The following is a 20,530-nucleotide window of genomic DNA, read 5'->3' on the forward strand; positions in this document are numbered from 1 at the left end:
TTTTATTACGTAACCTCAATGCCATGCCGCACCCCTTCTATTCATTAAATGATAAATGCATGTTAACAAACCCTTTGGTTTCCACTGTTTATAAACACGTATGACGTCATCCAGTGATGTAATTAATAAAAATGATGGTCAGCTAGTTGAAATTAGGAATATACATTTTCTTTTCTTGCCAAGATCACAATATTGAAAAAAAGAGTAAGTGTCCAAATGTCAGACTGAACTACAGAAGTGTGTTACTTTATTTTATTTTAACTTCAACTACTTAAACCAAAACCAAGTACAAAAAAGCAATCATAGACGTCAAACCAATAACAAATGCTGCATAGCCTACTATGATTTAGAAAATATAAACTATATTTAAAAAAAATTAAGATGGATGTCCAAGTATGTCCTTTCAATCATTATCAATTCATGTTGTAATTTATTATGAAAGCACTTGCCTATGTGTGTGAAATGTGCTAAACAACTAATTACATTGCCTTGTATTTTTAATACATATATCTCTGTTTTAGAGAGATTCTGAAAAGTGCTGCATGGATTATTTATTATTTAAACATAGACATTTCCATTTGATGTGATGGTGCAGCCATTAAAATGGCATACTGGCTTTAGACATTTTACTTGGAAAAGAATGATCACTTTGAATACAGTGTTGTCATTCACTTCACACAATCAATTTTAGTGCTGCAACTAACTATTGTTTTCATGATAATTGCTGAATCATTTTCTGTAGATCAAGTAATTGATTATTTATTTAATAAATTCAGCTCTAACTACTTTGTCCGACACTGCGTTATAGTAAGACCATTTTCGTATTTCTTCTCTTACAGGCTACTGCTACCATTTTTGGATGCCGATTGCCAGTGATTTCACTTCCAGATTAGTTTAAATATTTACTAAGAACAGTCATACCCAAAATATTGTTATATTACCGATATTGACATACCAAGTCAAAAATCTAGTGATATCCCTCACTCTCGCCATTGCCCAAATCTCATGTAAACTTGATTTCAAGAAGATGAGAAAACAAAAACACGTTTCAGTTGTTTTTAACCTTCATTACATCGTACACACATGAGACTTACTGACAAAACTCCACCACATTTTTAAAATGGTTTCAGTCTAGAGTTGCATTCTAGACTGCGATAGTCAGAGATTAACTATGACTATCGTAAATGCTATGTGCAGAGTGGGAATGTACGTAAATCAATAAGTTATGAATGACCAAAGCCATTGTCACATCACATTTAGTTTAAGCAGCTTCATTTACTGCACATATCTCAACATCAGAGCTACATATTCAAAATGCTGTACAGACAAATCAATCATAAAAATATGCTTACAAAAATTCAAAACCATGTTTAAAAAAAAAATCTTTTTTTACACGTGTCCTCCACCGATTCTGTTCACATTGTCATTGGGAGTGAATAGTATTAACCTAAAATAAAACACTTATCTCTAAAACACCCAATACCTAAAATGATACAAGATCCACTGGCTCTTCTCTCTGTATAGTATCTTCCTGCTGCTGTGGGCTTGTGTCAGCTGTTTCTGTATCCTCATGTTCGCCTAAACAAAGAGGTACATTTTTACATTACCAAACATTTTTACGCCGTCATTACAAACCATTAAATCAATGTAAAACTGCCATGATGAGGTCATACTTGATGGGATCCGATGTATCTGGACGAGCGTTGTGTGGTGTCCGTTGGTTAACGGAGGCAGCCGGGGAACGGCATCTTGAAAGATCTGCTCGTCGTCGGAATCCACCAGACTTAGCACTTCTCCACTGTCCTCTATTTGCCTAGACAGCAGAAACATTATTGGGACATTAGAGTGCGCCTGCAGGAAATATATAATAAATACCTGAGACAATTTTACACTAGCCTGGCATCGCAAGACAAATGTGCAAATGAAACATGAGCTTGCAGATTAGTCTGGCTCTCAGGCTACTTTTACACAGCTATATCATCTAAACTTTACTGGTAAAAAATATATATTTTATTTCATCTTATTTTTTTAATCTTATTTATTATTTCTAGTATAGTTATATTTTTCGGTTTGTGTGTGAGTGAGTATGTGTGTATGTCCTTGGTAACTTGCTACTTGTAACTGAGTAATTTCCCAATGTGGGATTAATAAAATCCATCCATCCATCCATCCATCCATCTATTTTTTTTTTTTGTGTCAACATCTATGTCCAAATTCCAAGCAAACAAGCAAACAAATCTGCTCCGCGTGTTTTATTGCATTCAAACATATACACAACATATACACAATGTGTTTTGGTTAAAAACACTGAATGTAAACAATATAATGTCGTTTGACAAGAAAAAAACTTCACTAGGTACCTTTTAAGTTTACTCAAAGATGCCACTATGCAAAAATAACTGCTTGATGTTGACACATTTGTCCCAAACTGCAGAGCACAATGGAAATGTAGGAGTGTATAGACATAAGAGTGGTATCAGTCTTCTCAGATAACGCAAAAGAAAAGCAAATAAGCATATTCCCCAAAATGTTTAACTAATCTATCCTTCTATGGTACACAATACACGGCCAATAAAGCTGATTCTGATGCAGTTGGAAATTATTAAGAACAACATGGTGACTTGTTTTGTTGCATCATCGTGTACAAAAACACCTAAAAAATAGCTTTTTAGACTATTATTAGTCTCATTTGTCTCGTCTTTACCACTTTTTATATGTTGTGCAAATGGGAACAAACAGGAATGTACAAAAGGGACTTTTTTGAATTCTGAGGATGGAAAATCAGTATTTCTCAGTGCAACAGTGACAACAGAATAATATTGAAAGAGAGATTAAAGTATGATTAGCAATCATTTGACTGTGTCTGATCTATTAAACTTCTTTAATAGAATATGCCTTGCAGCTGCATAGCAGTATGGTCTATTAAGGGCACAATAAATGCAGAAATTGGCATCTGTGCTTCTTTTCGGATGGATTTATGATTACTGAACACTAGTGTCAAATAGTGAGACAAGAGAGAAGCTTGGGCTGCTTAATTCAGAGATATGATGTTTACGGTTGCAACAAATGAAATTTATTTCAATTTTAGCTTTAAAGATAGTATTGTAACATGACTAAATGGTGGAACGAGCTCCCCATTGACATCAGGACAGCTGAAAGTCTACACATCTTCAGTCACAGGCTAGAAGATGATGGTTATAGTAAAAGCAAAAAAACTCGAAACTTACATGTTGCACTAACATATGGCTCTTTGTAGTTTGGCTTATGGATTTGAAGCGTATGTACTTCTACGTGATTCTTGCTGTTCTGAGTTTGTACCTTCATGGTTAAATGCACTTATTGGAAGTCGCTTTGGATAAAAGCAAATGTCAACTAAATGTAATGTAAAGACATGAGAATGTCTGCACGACAGTTGGCCAGGCGTTTGCAGGAACTACTAAGCAAGATAAATAAAATGAAACCCAGATTGCAGGTCATGAGATATTTTGAATCCCTTTCATTTAATGGTTTGGGTGACTTAAATAAACATGCAGTGCTAATTAGATAATTAAATGTGAGATACTCACCCAAAGCCATCTCCTGAAACAAAAATATACAGAAATTGTGAAATTAGTATTAGTGGACTTTTATGATTAATAATTTTTGTCAGTTCTCATATACAACTTTACAGATACCGTATATGAGATTTTAATCTGTGCAAAGAATGATCAAGACACAGGTAAAGTGGAGCTTTCGCTTTTGACTTCTGTGCATATGTTGCAAAGATAAGACAAAAGTTACCCAGGCAAATCCGGTGTCGGCTGGAGTAAGCGAGTTTTGCTATGACTGTGGCTGATCCCACAATCAATGCAGCTATAAAGACACCGATGATCGCTCCTGTGTGTGCAGAGGAGGCTGTCGAGACAAAACAAGACGACAGGAGAGGATTATGATGCAGAAAAAAGGGTGGAGCAGCAGGTTTATCAGCATTCTAGAGGTTGAGTCGACGCCTGCAGGGACTGGCTTACTGTTTAAATCTCTGGTCCCTTTATTTGTAGTGTGAACTGTATGTTCAACTCATTGTTACTTTCTCTGACATTAACACTTTCGTTTACATTATTTTCTTAAATTGTATCCCATTTACAAAAAATAAATAGCATGCACATTTTAAACAAATGATTGATCATCTTGCAGCCCAAAGCCCAAACTCACTCGTCACAGTGAGGTAGACTTCCAGCTCGCGGACGGCGAGTGGGTTCTCGCTGCGGCAGAAGTAGACGCCTTCGTCGTCCTTGCTGATGTTGAGTATGGTCAGCTTGAAGACGGGGCCTTCCACAGACAGGACGTACTTGGATCCGGGAACAATTACCTCCTGCTTGAGCCCTTTTCTCCACGTGGTGTTTGCAGGGGGGATGGACATGGCCTCAGTGCAGGTCAGAGTTAGGCTGGTCGCCTCTAGAGTTGTGACCAGCGGCTCGCCTTCGGGGTACGGAGGTTCTGGGAGAGAGGGGAAAACATTGAACGGTTTTCAATGTAAACACACAGTAAAAACATGACTTGTCCAAAGAGTCAGTACTAATAAAGGTTTACATTATTATTCTAGTTGCCCCCAGTGGGAATCAAACCCTTAATCTTATTTGACAGAGACGCACCTTGTCTTCAAAGCTTTAGAAAACATCAAAGAATGCAGATAAGCTAATGCAAGCTTATAAACCGTCAAACACTTTTGCATCATATCATGGTTTGCGCAAACCTGTTGTGTGATGATAACCCTTACACTTACTTGGTGACTCACTTAACTCGCTACATGACCTGCATGCAACACTGTGTCCTCATGGACACACTTTCAACTGTGTCTGTCTGGCTGTTTGTATCCCTAACTACTTAAAATCTAAGGTAAACTAGTTATGAGAATATTAATTATGAAATCAAACTCCCTTAATCTTAATGGTGTTACAATGAAGTTTATACAGTATGCTGTGATTAAGATGTGGAGAGAATGGCAATTTTAGCCAGATTACAGTGCACTGTTGTTTTAACATAGGAACATCTGAGCCTCAGATAGTCAGTACATCAGTTTTCCTGGGTTGCGACAGTCAAACAGTGTTAAGCTTAGTTTAGCTAGATAATATACATTGTGACTGGAATTTGTTAGGTAGGGCTCATCTCCTGCACTGGGGGAGGTACATTTGATCAGTAACTAAAGTATGCATTATTCACAATGTTCTCCTGCTTCAACAAAACATCTTTTCTCACGTGCTTCTTGTGGTGGTATCTAGTCTTGGGTTTTATTTGTCCACAGGACATGCCATCAACAGTTTTACAGGGACTATTTCTTTGGTAGAATTTGTGTATGATATCTACCCATGCATACAGTTTATAACATTGGGATTTGCATGGATTTATCTACTTTGAAGCTCTGAGATAATTGTTGATATTTGATTTTCTGACCTTCTGACTTAGCTGAGTGGAGCTAAGGATTAAAATATTTGTTTTGGTGTTTGCAGCATTGAAAAACTACTTCTACTACTTTAAAATAAAGCAATAATATTTCTTTCCATAAACAGTGATAGGTACTCTGGATAGTCCACAGATCTGAGCTGTGAACAGTTTTCATTGGAACTACTTTCCACCAAATAAATAGTCCCTATGAAAACTGTCCAGTTGTTAATTATCCAGAGTAACAGGGACACTTCAGTGGAGAGAGATGTTTCTCAATGCTGTGAAAATCCTATTGACCTCCATTTCAATGGAGGCACAAATTTCAGAGACGAATATCTGAAAGCCTCAGCAAATAAACCCAAGTTGACCCTAAACTTCCTACATTCCTAGGCACCATACTAAAGTGCCCCTGTTACTCTGGATAATTCACAAAGCTCACTGCAGACAGTTTTTACACAGATAATCTTTTTGTTTCTTGAGAGAGATACTGCTGCTAAAAAGAAAAATTATGATTTTTCAATAATACGAGAACCAAAAACTAAATTCTGTCCGCCTAAATTGTACTTGTGGGGGTGGCTGAAACGATCTCAAAACCTGAATACATGAAAGTTTCTGTATGGCTATATTCAACTGGTGGTAATTGAGACAATGTGTTTGATTTTTTATTTGGATGAACCGACCCTTTAAATTGAAGTAAGGTCAATACTAAGGATATTGACGGCAAGTAAACATTGTCAACAATCTCACTGAAGAGTGTCAGTGTGGCTCCGAAGTGGAAAGAACATAAAAGATTCAGCAGTTGTACATCTCAGGATTGTTAAGAGGCTCATTTCACCACAACATGCTTACTGAGGGTAAACGAACACGACTTCTCTTTTCCCTGAGCGAGCGCTTGGTGCTGGGCCATGCACCTCATCACCTGCCCGTCTGACAGCATTGAGCGGTTCAGCGTTACTGACAGGCTGTCCGTCACCTCTGATGCATAAACATTTTCTTTCCAGCGAGCTCCGTGGTCACCCTGGTCTTCCCCCCAGCGTAGCGTCGGGGGAGGATACGCTCCAAACCAGGTGCAGATAAATTGGACGTGGGAGGCGTCATTTGCTGGTGCCCACATACACTCAGGGTGTCTGTCTGGGACATCTAGTCAGGACAAAAACATCAGTAAGTAAATTGACAAAAACTACAGAAAGCAACTATGTACTGTGATTGCTATCACTTAAATATCAAGCAAAATTAGGCCATCATCTCTGTATGTGCATTCATTACACTGGTATTTAGAATATAAAGGATAAATAAGGAAAATTGTTTCCTGACTACAACAATTCTATTACATTCAGTGTTATTCACCCTTGTCTTTTAAAAGTCTCAGGGTATCATTATCTTCTTCATGGAGCATAGGTACAGTAGTTAACAGTGCTTATTAAAAGGACAATTCCGGAGCAAAATGAACCTAGGGGTTAATAACACATGGGTACCGAGTCGACCGTTCTCTGGGATTTGTTTTCATGCTAATCGAATGTGACCAGTTTTAGCGCAAACCGCTAATTAACGTATAAAGTTTATTAGTTGTCGGGGCACGCGAAAGTAAAAAGAAATCGCTATTTCTACACCACTAACAAGGCTCAAAATAGCACCACACTTCCACGGTAGCATAATGAGGGTCCCTACATGTAAACCGAAGCATTGAGAACTTTGTAAGTGTACAGACAGTTTATTACAAAGATAGTTTATAAAGACAGTACCGTTCGGTATACAGGCAGGTGGCATCTTGGGAAAACAGTCATGACCAGTCGAATGACGAACGCCGTGTAACCAGTAACGTAGCTCAAGCATGGCCGACTCGGTACCTCTGTGTTATTAACCCCTAGGTTAATTTTGCGCTGGAATTGTCCTTTAAAAAAAGGTACATAGTTGGAGGGTTTACTTCACACAAAGAAAGTTGAGATATATATATATATATATATATATATATATATATATATTAATTATACCTCATTACACATATCCAGGTCAACGCTGAAGAGCCTATAAATAATCGACAATACTTTATTTTGAAGGTTCATAGTGTCCGAATACATTACCTGGAAGGAACTACGTAATTTGATAGTAGTTAAAAGGGAAATTCAGAGAACTGTTTGAGTTTAATTAGTTGTCTTGAGTAGAGAAGTTATTGTTTTCCAGAGGAATATCCTCGAAAGGTCTGCTCAATTTAAAGCCAAGTAAATATTTGTTTATTAAGCAGTTATTATTGGAAAGTTATTCCTCAAATACAGTGTTTTCTTGCCTGTAGACAAATGTTTGCATGTTCAGCTGAATTGCTGAAAAGCACTGACTGAAAGACTTAAATATATAATAAATCTTAAATTACACAACATTCATTTTCTAGGAAATTACAAGAAACTATTCCTACATCTTCAAAATAAAAATGGTACCTAATCAATTAAATGTGTAACCATCATCTACAATTATAAAACAGGTAGCTCAAATCAAGCAATCTGATTGGTTCATAGCCACGGTATAATAACCACATACCACGGAATACCAAAAAAAACACATTAGACTGATAGATGGTGCCACAGAAGGAAGCTGTTCATTTGCACACACACTGTCATGAGCCAGAGGTTTATCGGTGTTTTAAGCCCCCAACGTCTCCTTCCAGGCAGCACTGCCTGGAAGGCACTAGGATTAGGCAATGGTTATGGTTAGTGTTAGGGTTAAGGTTAGGTGCCTTGAAGTCAGCGGTCGCAGTGCTGCCTGGAAGGAGACGCTGTGGGCATAAAACACCATCGAACGACACCCATTAAGTGCACGCTTTATTAAAGGACAACTCCGGCGCAAGACAAATCTAGGGGTTAATAACGGATGTGTACCCACTCGGTTGTTCTCTGGGACATGTTTTCATGCTAATTGATTGTGTTTGTACAAAGAATTTCTAATAAGGGAAGAAGTTCCACTCTCTCGTTACTTCCGGCTTCTGAACTGGTTGCAGTTCCACCAGAGTTCTATATAGGGGGCGCTCACAGGCCAGTGCAGAATGAATGGGACTCTATGGAGCTATACCCCTCAAAATCCACTTTTCTCAGGATATCATTTTTTGTCTAGTAATTTGAATGTTGCATTCGAAAGGGGAGGCTAAGAAAATACACACTGCTGGGTGTTCGATTTTTTTAAAGTGGCTTTTTTGTTCTAAAAAGCCTTTCAAAAAGTCAATGACGTCATACACATATTCGGCCAGAGATACTGCTTTACGGCAAGCTCTGAGTCGCTTCCTTTGTTCTCTCGAAGCATCGACAACACAGCTGACAGGTTAGCCTCTCCCTGTTAATACACGTGCTAGAAAGAGGTTTGCTAATGTTTTAAAGACCACGCCGAAATATTCACTCTGACATTCTGGTTCTGCTTTGGATGCCGTCAAGCGGGATCTCCGATCATAATCAGTCCTTCACTGACCAATCAGCATTTATTAGCAGAATGCTAGCGTGTTATGGGCAACAACGACTCAACCTGTAAGAAATCGAAAGGACACTCGTAGTGTACTCGTTCATTCAACTTTTGACCTATAATCCACGTTGAACTTGCAAAAACTACAATCAAATCTGAGATTTCTCAACGACAATCAGGCGAAAGAGACAAATTTAGCCGTCTAGCTCCATAGAGTCCCATTCATTTAGCACTGGACCGCGATCACCCCCAGTGGAACTCTGGTGGAACTGCAACCAAATTCGGTACAATGGGGCTGAATAGGGAGTGGAACGGCTTTCCGTAGACGGGCTTTGGTTTGTAGCTTGAAAGAAGCTAGCGTGGACCGCTGATTAGCTTACAACGCTAGGGAAAGTAAAAAAAATTGCCACTAATTGCCATTTTGTACCACTAAAAAGGCTCAAAATATCACCAAACTTCAACGGTAGCATAGTGAGGGTCCCTACATGTTAACCGAAGCATTGAGAACTTTGTAAGTACAGACAGTTTATTGAATGAAGAGCTGCGGGAACTCCGTGAAAGGGCTACGAGAGAGAGAGCTATGCCGCAACAGAGCCTCATACTTCGGGAAACTGGTGGTGTACCTGCGGACATTGTGAAGCTATGGCCACCGAACAGGAGTGTCTGTGTTGCACGGAGTGGGACCTGTTGTGTCGCAACACCCAAGAGATGCAGTGTTTTGTACAGTCTGAAGATTTCCCCTCTCTGATAAACAGGGCTGTACTTGACCCGAAAATAAATTGGAGACGGCAACCCAGACCGGAGGGACCAGATGGACAGTTATCCACTGAGTAAGTAAACTAGACAAGTTATGGTTTACATCGGTGCGATTATTTCAGATATATTGAGCAAATTGCTTTTGATTTTAGTTGGCATCGCCAGTGGCAAGTCATGACTGGTTTCCCAAAGTATGAGGCTCTGTTGCGGCATAGCTCTCTCTCTCTCGTAGCCCTTTTATGGAGTCCCCGCAGCTCTTCGTTCAATAAACTGTCTGTACACTTACAAAGTTCTCAATGCTTCGGTTAACATGTAGGGACCCTCATTATGCTACCGTTGAAGTTTGGTGATATTTTGAGCCTTTATTTATTTATTTTTTTATTTTTTTACTTTCCCTGTGCCCCGAATACTAGTGTTGTAAGCTAATCAGCGGTCCGCGCTAGCTTCTTTCAAGCTACAAACACAATCAATTAGCATGAAAACATGTCCCAGAGAACGACAGAGTGGGTACACATCCGTTATTAACCCCTAGGTTCATTTTGCGCCAGAATTGTCCTTTAAGAATATTTTCACCACTTTACTTTGCTGCCAGACAGCCCTTTCCTACAGAGAACTAAAGCAGCTATCTATCAAAGACACCAGACCCCACTGACTAAAAAAGTAATTTTAGCTTGCAGAACACAGGAGTTGCTGTTCTACCGCTGCCTCGATCGGTTGGTTGCTGGTCTAACGCTGTCTCGATTGGTTAGGTTTTTTTTGTTATAGTCTGACTTTGGTGAATCTGAACTAAGTCTTTAGTTAAGCAAAAGAAATGCTAGCTGCTAGTGTATGCTTACATTACCTACGTACTATAGTAAATGCCTCGGTATGAGCCAGCCCGCCCAGGGGGGGCTATTTTATTGTGAACATGATTATTTATTAATAACAATCTATTTCTATTGGAATGTGAATATCACTTTCATATTGTCATACTTGATGACCTTTTTATCAAAGCTTTGAATATGGTTGGAGCTTGCCTTACTGTAGAAAAGTCATGCATCAGTGAGTAATTGTAGGAAGTCAGCAAAAATACAGGAAATGTGTTGAGAATTCAGGAAGTGCAACCCAATGAATAAAAATAACCACAAAAATAATACTTTTCGACATTTAGTCCTTTAGTCAGAGAATACACTGTGGAGATAGGTCTGGCAATGCTGGACTATCAGAGAAGTACGGTGGCCCTGAAGTGCAAATCACAACAGCAAATAGAAAAACGCAACAGCAAATCATAAAACACAACGGCAAATAGGAAAACACGACAGCAAATATGAAAACACTTCAACAAATCATAAAACACAACGGCAAATAGGAAAACACGACAACAAATCATAAAACACAACGGCAAATAGGAAAACACGACAACAAATCATAAAACACAACGGCAAATAGGAAAACACGACAGCAAATAGGAAAACACGACAGCAAATAGGAAAACACGACAGCATTAACTTCTACCGGAAAAGGTAGGGCCTATCTAGCAGACGATGGACCCTCCTGATTGGACAGACGGACTGTCTCTGTTAAAAGTAGGCGCTTTTCCGTGTCTTTTAACAGGAAGGAGAGGTGAAAAACACGGAAAAGCGCCTACTTTTAACAGAGACAGTCCGTCTGTCCAATCAGGAGGCTCTGTCCTCTGCTAGATAGGCCCTACCTTTTCCAGTAGAAGTTAATGCCGTTTTGTTTTCCTATTTGCTGTCGTGTTTTTCTATTTGCTGTCATGTTTTCCTATTTGCTGTCGTGTTTTTCTATTTGCTGTCGTGTTTTCCTATTTGCTGTCGTGTTTTCCTATTTGCTGTCGTGTTTTATGATTTATTGAAGTGTTTTCCTATTTGCTGTCGTGTTTTCATGTTTGCTGTCGTGTTTTCCTATTTGCTGTCGTGTTTTCTATTTGCTGTCGTGTTTTCCTATTTTCTGTCGTGTTTTCCTATTTGCTGTCGTGTTTTCCTATTTTCTGTTGCGTTTTCCTATTTGCTGTCGCGTTTTCATGTTTGCTGTCGTGTTTTCATGTTTGCTGTCGTGTTTTCCTATTTGCCGTTCTGTTTTCCTATTTGCCGTTGTGTTTTATGATTTGCTATTGCGTTTTTCTATTTGCTGTTGTGATTTGCACTTCAGGGCCACCGTAGGGAAGGGTATTCTGGGTATTCTCCCCATGTTACTTACAGTATACTAACAGCTGTGTGCTCTTATTGGCTGCCTGATGAGAGACGGTGTTGTTAGCCCTGCAGCTGTAAACTCCCTGAGCCCTGGGCTGAATGTCTTCTATCCTGAAGTCCAGCCAGGATTCAGAGTTTGAAACCAGCGACTCGTTGCTGGATGAAGCTCCTCTGAAGGCCCAGGTCAGCTGCTGAGAGGGGTACGAGATGCCGGAGCAGTTAAAGAAGACGGTCGAACCCCGATAGACGATGAGCGTCCCGTTGGACAGGGCAGTGGCTGGACTGATGGATGCAGATATATTTACTGGACCACCTGAAAAGAGTACAAACAGTGTATTGTTCTCAGGAGTATGTTTGTAATGGGTAAAGGGTAAATCATTTAATTAACTGTCCTAATATTACTTTAAAAAAAAGCATTACATTAAAAGCACAATAATTTACCAACTGCAACTAATGTGCCTTTTTCACTACAACAAATGTGATTAATTGTTAAATCATTCATAAAGCAAATTGTATTGGTTTTTCTCTGTTCTATATCATTGTTTTTAACTGAATATCTTTAGGTTTTGATCTGATGGTTGGATGAAAACAGGCCATATGATGATATTACTTTGTTAAAGTTGTTACATTTTTCTCTCTTTTCTTACATTTTAAAGACTAAATTAGGATTTCATCTAACAATTATTCCATTCTAGATTCATCCGCGCATTATTTTCTCTGGCATTTTATAGTTTGGTAAAGGTGGTGTAAATGTACTGACTTCTTCAAACAGCTTGTTTTGTCCAACCAACAGCACAAAACCCAAAGACATTCACTTTACTAACTAAAGACAAAGAAAAGCAGCAAATCCTCACAAAGATGGAACTACGTAAAATCAGTGGTGGAGGAAGATATTTTACTTAAAGGGGCTGTACTAGAAATACTGAGAAAAACTAGGCTGGGATTGCTTCCACACTGCTCTCACAGACCATTCCCAAATACGTAAAATATCCACGTTTTTCACGGCCATATGCCATTAATCCACTATATCTTTAAATAGCCAAAATAAAAATTGCTGCAATATTAATGTTTTGAATGTCAAGCATTAGCATTAAATAGGCTTAAAGTACTAAAAGTAAAAGTACTCATTTTGCAGAATCACCCACTTCAGAATAATATGACTGGATGATAATTATTGATGTATTAGATAATTATTAATGTGTTTATCACTTTAATGTTGCAGCTGGTAAAGGTAGGGCTAATTTTAATTACTGTGTATACTGCTGGGTAGCTTAAACTATATTAATATATCATAATATATTTTTTCATAAATTTTTTTTCATATTTTTTTATTTTTTATTTTGTGGCTAGTAACTTGGCCTAAATATGTTAAAATAAATGAAGTGGAATGAAAAGTGCAATATTTGTCTCCAGTGGAGTAGAAGTATAAAGTAACATAAAATGGAAGTAGCCTACAGGTAACTCAAAATTGTACTTGAGTACATATATAGCTACATCCCGCCACTGGGTAATGTTTGGCATGTTTAGGGGAGAGTGGGGAAGGTTGCAACGTGTGGCAGTTGCAACATTGCCGATTTCTTCAAATCAGGAATGAGCTAGAGTCATGAAACTCCTAATGCACATGCTCAGTGGGCCCCTCCATCCGCCTGGAAGTTAACAGCCACATGTCATCGTTCCTTATGGGAGAACTGAAATTCAAGGTGAAAAAGTACGACCAGATTTTTTGTCATACTGTCTAAACTGTTTAAGTATATATCTTTATCATTATATAGTTTGAATGTGCAGTTTCTTAGCTCTTAACAGACTTCAGTACCATGTGTTAAAGCTAATGTGTTAGGCTAGCATCATAAGTTTTAAGATGGCTTTTGGAGGGGGGGGGACAGTTGCAATGATGCGTTGCAACTGTCCCCCTATGCAACTGTCCACACATGGTGTTGCAACTGTCCCTCATGACAACAATAATGACAATTAGATAAATTTGGCATAAAAGGCAATTCAGTGGTTTAATAACTCTGGTCTCAAATAAACTAAAAAAATATTGAATAATTATGCAACTGCCCCTCGGTACTGTTACAATTGTCCCCATATATGGGGACAGTTGCAACATAATTTCAGGGTCCATTTAAGTTCAAATTACTTCCATATTATCATATGTACACATGTTGCAGCAGTATGGGCAGGTAGGTGACATATATGGGTTGAAAATATATTTTTTTTGTCTTTCTAATACAAACGGTTGCTGAGAAACTGAAGGAAATGTAAAAAGTGTTGCAACTGCCCCCACTCTCCCCTACTTAAAATCAAAATGAATCATTATATATATATATATATATATATATATATATATATATATATATATAATTTTAATTTTCTGTCACTTGATTTATCAATATTTGAAATAATAATTGATAATGAAAAATTATTGTCAGTTGCAGCTTTAAGAAGCCTATCATCGTTTGTGGCTTGACACACTATATTCATCGCACTATATGGCCACCTGTTTCCGTGTGTGACTGGTAATGTGGAAGAACCAGTTTGTGTTGCTGCTTAAGAGGAACTTTTGTGAACACAGAAACCGCCCGGATCCTCATACAGGTCTCTTTACTAAACATTATGAGCATTCACTTACGGGTGACTTGCAGCAGAACACGTGCGTGAAAGGTGTTGTTGCCTGGCAGCGTGGAGCTGCACATGTAGGTGCCCTCATCTCCAGGTATCACCCCTGTTATGCTCAGACTCCCATCACGCAGCACTTCGAGGCGCTGTCCGGCGGGTGAACGGTTCGGGGAAGAACCGCCACTTGTAATGATTTCTTGTCTATTTTTCATCCATGTCGTTAAGGTCGGTGTTTCATTATCGACGTCGTAACACGGAAGTAGAACGATGTCGCCCGGTGCGGCTGTCAGGGCCGTTTCGGTGGAGTCACTACCCGAAACTGCCGCTTTGACAAGAAGAGGACAAGAACAAGAAAACAATGTAAGCAGGATTTACAGACTCACCTGTGTTACCTGGCGGTGGCTGTGTGGTCACAATAGGCTAAATAAATAAATAAAAAAAACTCACCTGTCGCACACAAACACAGGTGTAGAAGCGCTACAGTTGCGACTATCTCCATGATAACTCCACAAAAAGCTACATCGCCTTCAAAGAGTAGCCTAGTGAACAAAAGGGCTTCCAGTCCAACCTGTCTGACTAGTCCACCTGTGTGAGCCTGTCTGTAACACACAGCGACACAGTGGACACCAGTCCGAGCAAAGGCCTATATAAACCACAGCAAACACACTACAGAGGTGACCAGTCTGACATGATGTGACTGCTGTCCCTCTGCTGCAGATTTGACGGATCTGCATTGTTTACTAGCATGCTGATCCGGAAACTTTGGCACGAATAAACCACACCCTGACCTCACCTTGTTAAAGGGACAGCAACATCATTTTTTTTAAATGATTCTATTATATTCATCTTATTAATTATTATAGCACGATTATTATTAATAGTAACCTATAGCCTATTATAGTATAGGCTACTCAACATCAGCTAATTTTAGCTGATGCACTGCATTTCCCTTAACTTTTTCCTATCATAATTTATTGCTCTAATTTTGAAGTTGTCTGGAAAATACATTCTCATGTTTGTATACAATAATAATAATAATAATAATAATAATAATAATAATAATAATAATAATAAAGGCCAAACCTATATTATCAAGCTAATATAACACCTTTACAAAACTGCATTATAGGACAGATAAATGTTTACTGCAATGATATTAATCATTGAGCAGTGTTAATACATTTTCCTCAGACATTAACAACCTTTGTTTTACAGATCTGTAAAGGTTTATCCGGCTCAACTGTTCATTCTTGACCTTGGAAACAGCAGTTGAGGAAACATTGTACTCATGTATGTTCAATTTCTCTTTCTTTGTTGCTGATGAGATTGTGTGATATGTTTTTATTACAGGACAGTAGCAATAGATTTAGCAAGCTTTAGCGTTTTACCTACAAACCATGTAGCCTAGCTATACTAGGCTACTATGGGCTACAATTATGCTGACCTTTCTGTGTGGTATGCAAATCAACTGGCAGACTTTTGAAACGTGCTTAAGTTGTATAGGCAACGCTACATTATCAAGCAAGGCAACCTTTCCAAATTGTCATAAATAGATTAAAAAGATGTATTAATTACAATCTAAAACACACAAATTGTACAACTGTGATTATAGCCTATACATAATCTGTAGTAAATAGACTAAAACAGGTTTGTGGTGATTTGATGAAGCATATTATATCATATCATCTGACTTTTGCCCATTTTGGCCCCTAATTGAAAAATTGCGTGGATTATGGCACAAGGGATGATAATATCATACGCTGTGTACTGTGGTTTAACATACAGTTAAAAAATACATGTATAACATTCTGGAATCTGGCTCATCAAGTCAAATGCAAAGCATGCTGGGAACTCTAAATGAGCAGTTTCATGACACAATGTAGTAAATAAGTAGTTTACTAATCTGAGTATTTGCAATGAGAGAGTATAGGGACTGTGAGTGTTTAAATGCTATTCAGATCCATAATAATGCCAGAAACGAATTTAATGTAGCCTAAGTGTAATTTAATTTGCTGTATTCATTTGATTAGGCTAAGGCCACTAAATTCTCAAAGTCAACATTACCAAACATATGCACATACAGGGAATCAATGTGACAAAATCTTATCAAATCTGTGTTTATATGAGTGTGTTTTGAGGTCTGTACTGTGGCATACATTTAAACCAAAAAGCCATAATAATAGGCACCATTCATGTAATACAACTTGCTGCGTCAAACTACTACAGCCTACTGATGACCACAGACACCATTGATTAATGATATTACATCTTAAAAAGGAGGAGTACACATCCTCATGCATTAAGGTAACATATTAATCAATTTACGCAATAAATGAAAAAAAAATCTCTCTCTCATAGTCAAAACCCAGCTCCTAAAAAAATGGGATGTCTGGAGATTGAAACTGTGTGGAGCATGTGAGCTGCAGGAGGGTCGAGCTCAGGACGTGATCTGATTGACAGAAAGTTTAGCAAACCAAAATCCATGTGGAAGAGACGTGGTCAGCGCCCTCTGGCGGTCCCTGGAGCTAGTGCAGTTTGCGCCGTTCAATTGTAATCAGATTGCTCGGGAAAATATAGTTCACCACACAGTACTACTAAACACAAGACAAATATCATTAATTTAGCTTACATCCCACTCTACTTGACGAAGGAAAGTAAGCATATATCACTACTACGGTGAAAACGGGCAACAAACTTGCTAATGATCTCTTGGTAGTGAATGGGAATTTACATCAAAACTAGCAGGTGTTATTAACGCTACAGTAGAGGATTAACTTACAGAAAATAATAACATCTGCTATAGTTCGTTTAAGGCTGATTTTCAAATTGACAAATAAAGATATTTTGGATTCAAATGGTTCAACTTGTTAGCTAAACACGCAAATTATTTACCCGGTTCTATCTATCCTAGTGTTACTTAAACGCAACACTTTTTTTTTGTTTCTGCATGTAGCTAACGGTACAGCCAACAACAACGTCTGCAACCGGACTACAAGTCTAAAAATGCCCGTAGATTTGAGCCAGTGGACCGGGCCTCTTGCCCTGCCGGAGGTCGAGGAGAAGCCTACACAGCCTCTGACCGTTAAATACGACTCTGTGGAAATCGACGAGCTTGGCAAAGTGCTCACGCCAACACAGGTTAGCTAGTCAGCTAATAATAATGTTGACTAGCCAAGCTAACAACTCAGCTAACTTAGCGTAGTTTCTGTGTTAGCTTAAAAGCTATTTCTTTTAACAAGCGCTGCTTTGTAATTGATTATTTGGGGTATACGTGCAGTTTAGTGTCCCAAATTCCCCATACAATGTCCTTAATTATGAACCTTAGCCTAAACCTAAACACCTGTTTAACATGTGTTTAGGTTAAGGGTTAGGGCAACCTGTCTCAAATAAGACCCTCATCATTTGGGACAGTCAGTTTTTGGAAAATAATTTGGGACATTAAACTGCACGTATACCATTATCTGGTATCAGTCTTTTTGCAAATAATGAATTATTGTTACATAATGCCTCCAGCGTGTCGGCAGCTGTAACAGATCGCGAATAGCGCCCCCAATGGGCGTCAGAGCTGCTAAAGCTCAGGCATCCAAAGCTTAAATTGACGCTGACGCACCACTTCTCGTCACCCTCACCCGTATTCACCTGCAGGTGCAGAATCGACCCACCTGCGTGGAGTGGGAAGGATGTGACTCCAGTAAGTTGTACACTTTGGCCCTGACCGACCCTGACGCTCCCAGCAGGAAAAACCCGAAATTCAGGTGAGAAGGCAGGATGGTTGCAACATTGCAGTCCGAATACCGTAATTAATGTGTTGTGCGCTTAGAATTCATAAAATGGTTTAAATACTGGCCCCTAGTGGACCCATGGCAGGATAAAATTGTCAAGTGGCTCTGGGGCATCTCATGTTTGCCCCTATTTACCCCACATCCCACCCACTTTCTGTGCGTCGTGCATGTACACTGTTGCTGTAACTTGCCGAGCACACAGTAGACGATACATAGATGCTTAGTTATATTTTGCCTGGAGCTCCAAACCAAAGTGCTAGAGTACTACCTGGGCCCTGTTTCCTTTGTGTCTTAAGATATTTCTTAAGTAATATTCACCATGTAAGCATCCACAAGTCTTGGATTTCATTATAAATAATTTTTTTTTCTTTCTCACGCAAGGGAGTGGCACCACTTTCTGGTTGTCAATATGAAAGGGAATGATGTGTCCTCTGGCTGCGTCTTATCGGACTACGTGGGCTCTGGTCCTCCCAAGGGCACAGGTACGAGAGAATGAAGCATAGGAAAAGCACCATTAAAAGGATAGAGAGGGTTTTCAGTTTGACCAGTTAAACCTTTTTTTTGACATTTTTTTTGACCAACGATTGGATGGATTTGTGTCCCATGTTTTTGCAAAAGGTCTCTTATTTGGGTTGAAGTAAGACGCATAATGTTCCTCTACACACAATGAGTAATAGTGCATGTAATCCTGGAGTCTGCAGGTTGTCAGAAATACTTTTAATTATTTTGATGATACTGGTCTGCTGTGAGAATACACGTTGCTTATGTCAAGATGAAATAATGGGCATTTGTGTATTTATGTAAGATATGTAGTCTATGCTAACTACCAGTTTGCAGTTTGGCACGTCTGCAGCCTTTGCCAAAGTTAATCTTAAACCGTATCTGTAGCCTGGCATAAATAATTTACGGTTTTAAGAGGTTGTTTTCCAGCAGCACTCTAACACAAACCTTTAAAAACCTCTGTCTTTGTCCCCCTCAGGTCTCCACAGGTACGTGTGGCTGGTGTATGAGCAGCCAGGCAGCCTGTCCTGCACCGAGACCGTCCTAACTAACCGGTCTGGAGACGGCCGCGGCACATTCAAGATCAAGAGTTTCAGGCAGAAATACAACCTGGGAGCCCCGGTGGCGGGAACCTGCTACCAGGCCGAGTGGGATGACTACGTCCCCAAACTGTACGAGCAGTTGGCCGGAAAATAAATGAATAAGACTTGACTCGAGTGTTCTGCACTAGGAATTCCCACAGAGGCTGGTGGTCTATAGGAAATTCCCATTCGTAAAAGAAGCAAAAACCCCAAAAGAAACAAAGCATTTTTTTGTGAGTGTGCCACTGAATTATTTCTTTGTATTGAAACTGAATATTATTTCCCCCCCTGTTGCCTACCTGTGACAAAAATAACTGCTTTTCTCAATGTCACCTGCACTCATCTGCAATAAATCTAGTAAACACTGAAATAGTATATAGCATTATCTATTGAAATGTTTTCAGATCCTGCAGTGGCTGTTTAATGTTTGGACACCCATTTGGCCAACTTGGATGCTCCGTAACATCTTAGTATTAAGCATTAGTATTACGTATCATGATAATAAATAATCATAAATGTGAGGAATGATTTGAGAAATTTGTTCCATGGATATCTAAAGAATTAGAACCATTGGATTTTTGGAGGCTGGTAACATTTGGCACCTCAGTTGCAGGAGCCGTTTGCAGAAAGTATATTTACTGTAAAAGGTGTCAGGTACAGTAACGTTTGGACTGGAGGAACTAAGCTTTAAATTTAGCTGAGGTGAGAGACATGAAACTGTGCTTCATTTACAATTGTTTGATTATATATTTGTTAATTATACTACTATATATTGTCATATTATAACTGGTACTTAAAAACCAGTTGGCCACTTCTGCACAGTAAATATGAAATGTTGAATACTTGACCAAGTATTCCCCAATAGTTGACCAATAGTTAAGAAGAGTTTTCAGCTCAAAGGTCAGACATTGGAGCCCTTCAGCAGCCATGTGTGCTGTCAGAATGTTGTGAAGACATTGACATCAAGGCTTAAACTACTTTAATGAAGTCCTGGTTTGTTAATCGGACATATGTAACAACACGCCCTTAGTTTGTGTGATGAGCACTTTATTTACAAATATAATTAAAAGCTCTGACAGATTCATGCTTTCTTTTAACCTGGAAAAAAAATTAAAGTGCATGCAATAATAAAGCATCATACTAGTCTGGTTTATAAGAAAATACACAGCTTGGGAGTTGTGTAAAGCAGATCAGATGAAAATCACATTGATACTTGACTGAACCTCAAATACTATCTGAG

At 38.8% G+C, this 20,530-nt stretch overlaps 2 protein-coding genes across 2 annotated transcripts; one reads left to right on the forward strand and one right to left on the reverse strand.

Moving 5' to 3' along the window:
- Positions 1–219: 219 nt before the first annotated feature.
- vsig10 (V-set and immunoglobulin domain containing 10) lies at positions 220–15,171 on the reverse strand. The gene is made up of 9 exons (XM_078251341.1): positions 14,874–15,171; positions 14,440–14,751; positions 11,818–12,123; positions 6,271–6,561; positions 4,192–4,476; positions 3,781–3,894; positions 3,567–3,579; positions 1,674–1,813; positions 220–1,578 (listed from the first exon to the last, which is right to left on the reverse strand). Exons 1-9 carry the CDS (start codon positions 14,923–14,925, stop codon positions 1,484–1,486), a joined length of 1,608 nt encoding a protein of 535 aa, XP_078107467.1. The 5' UTR covers positions 14,926–15,171; the 3' UTR covers positions 220–1,483.
- Positions 14,681–20,478, forward strand: pebp1 (phosphatidylethanolamine binding protein 1). Its single transcript, XM_078251344.1, has 6 exons — positions 14,681–14,786; positions 15,642–15,716; positions 17,380–17,564; positions 18,072–18,181; positions 18,590–18,690; positions 19,188–20,478. Exons 3-6 carry the CDS (start codon positions 17,430–17,432, stop codon positions 19,403–19,405), a joined length of 564 nt encoding a protein of 187 aa, XP_078107470.1. The 5' UTR covers positions 14,681–14,786; positions 15,642–15,716; positions 17,380–17,429; the 3' UTR covers positions 19,406–20,478.
- Positions 20,479–20,530: the final 52 nt, after the last annotated feature.

Source organism: Sander vitreus, chromosome 5 (genome assembly GCF_031162955.1).
Source record: "Sander vitreus isolate 19-12246 chromosome 5, sanVit1, whole genome shotgun sequence".
In the NCBI taxonomy this organism is placed as follows: domain Eukaryota; kingdom Metazoa; phylum Chordata; class Actinopteri; order Perciformes; family Percidae; genus Sander; species Sander vitreus.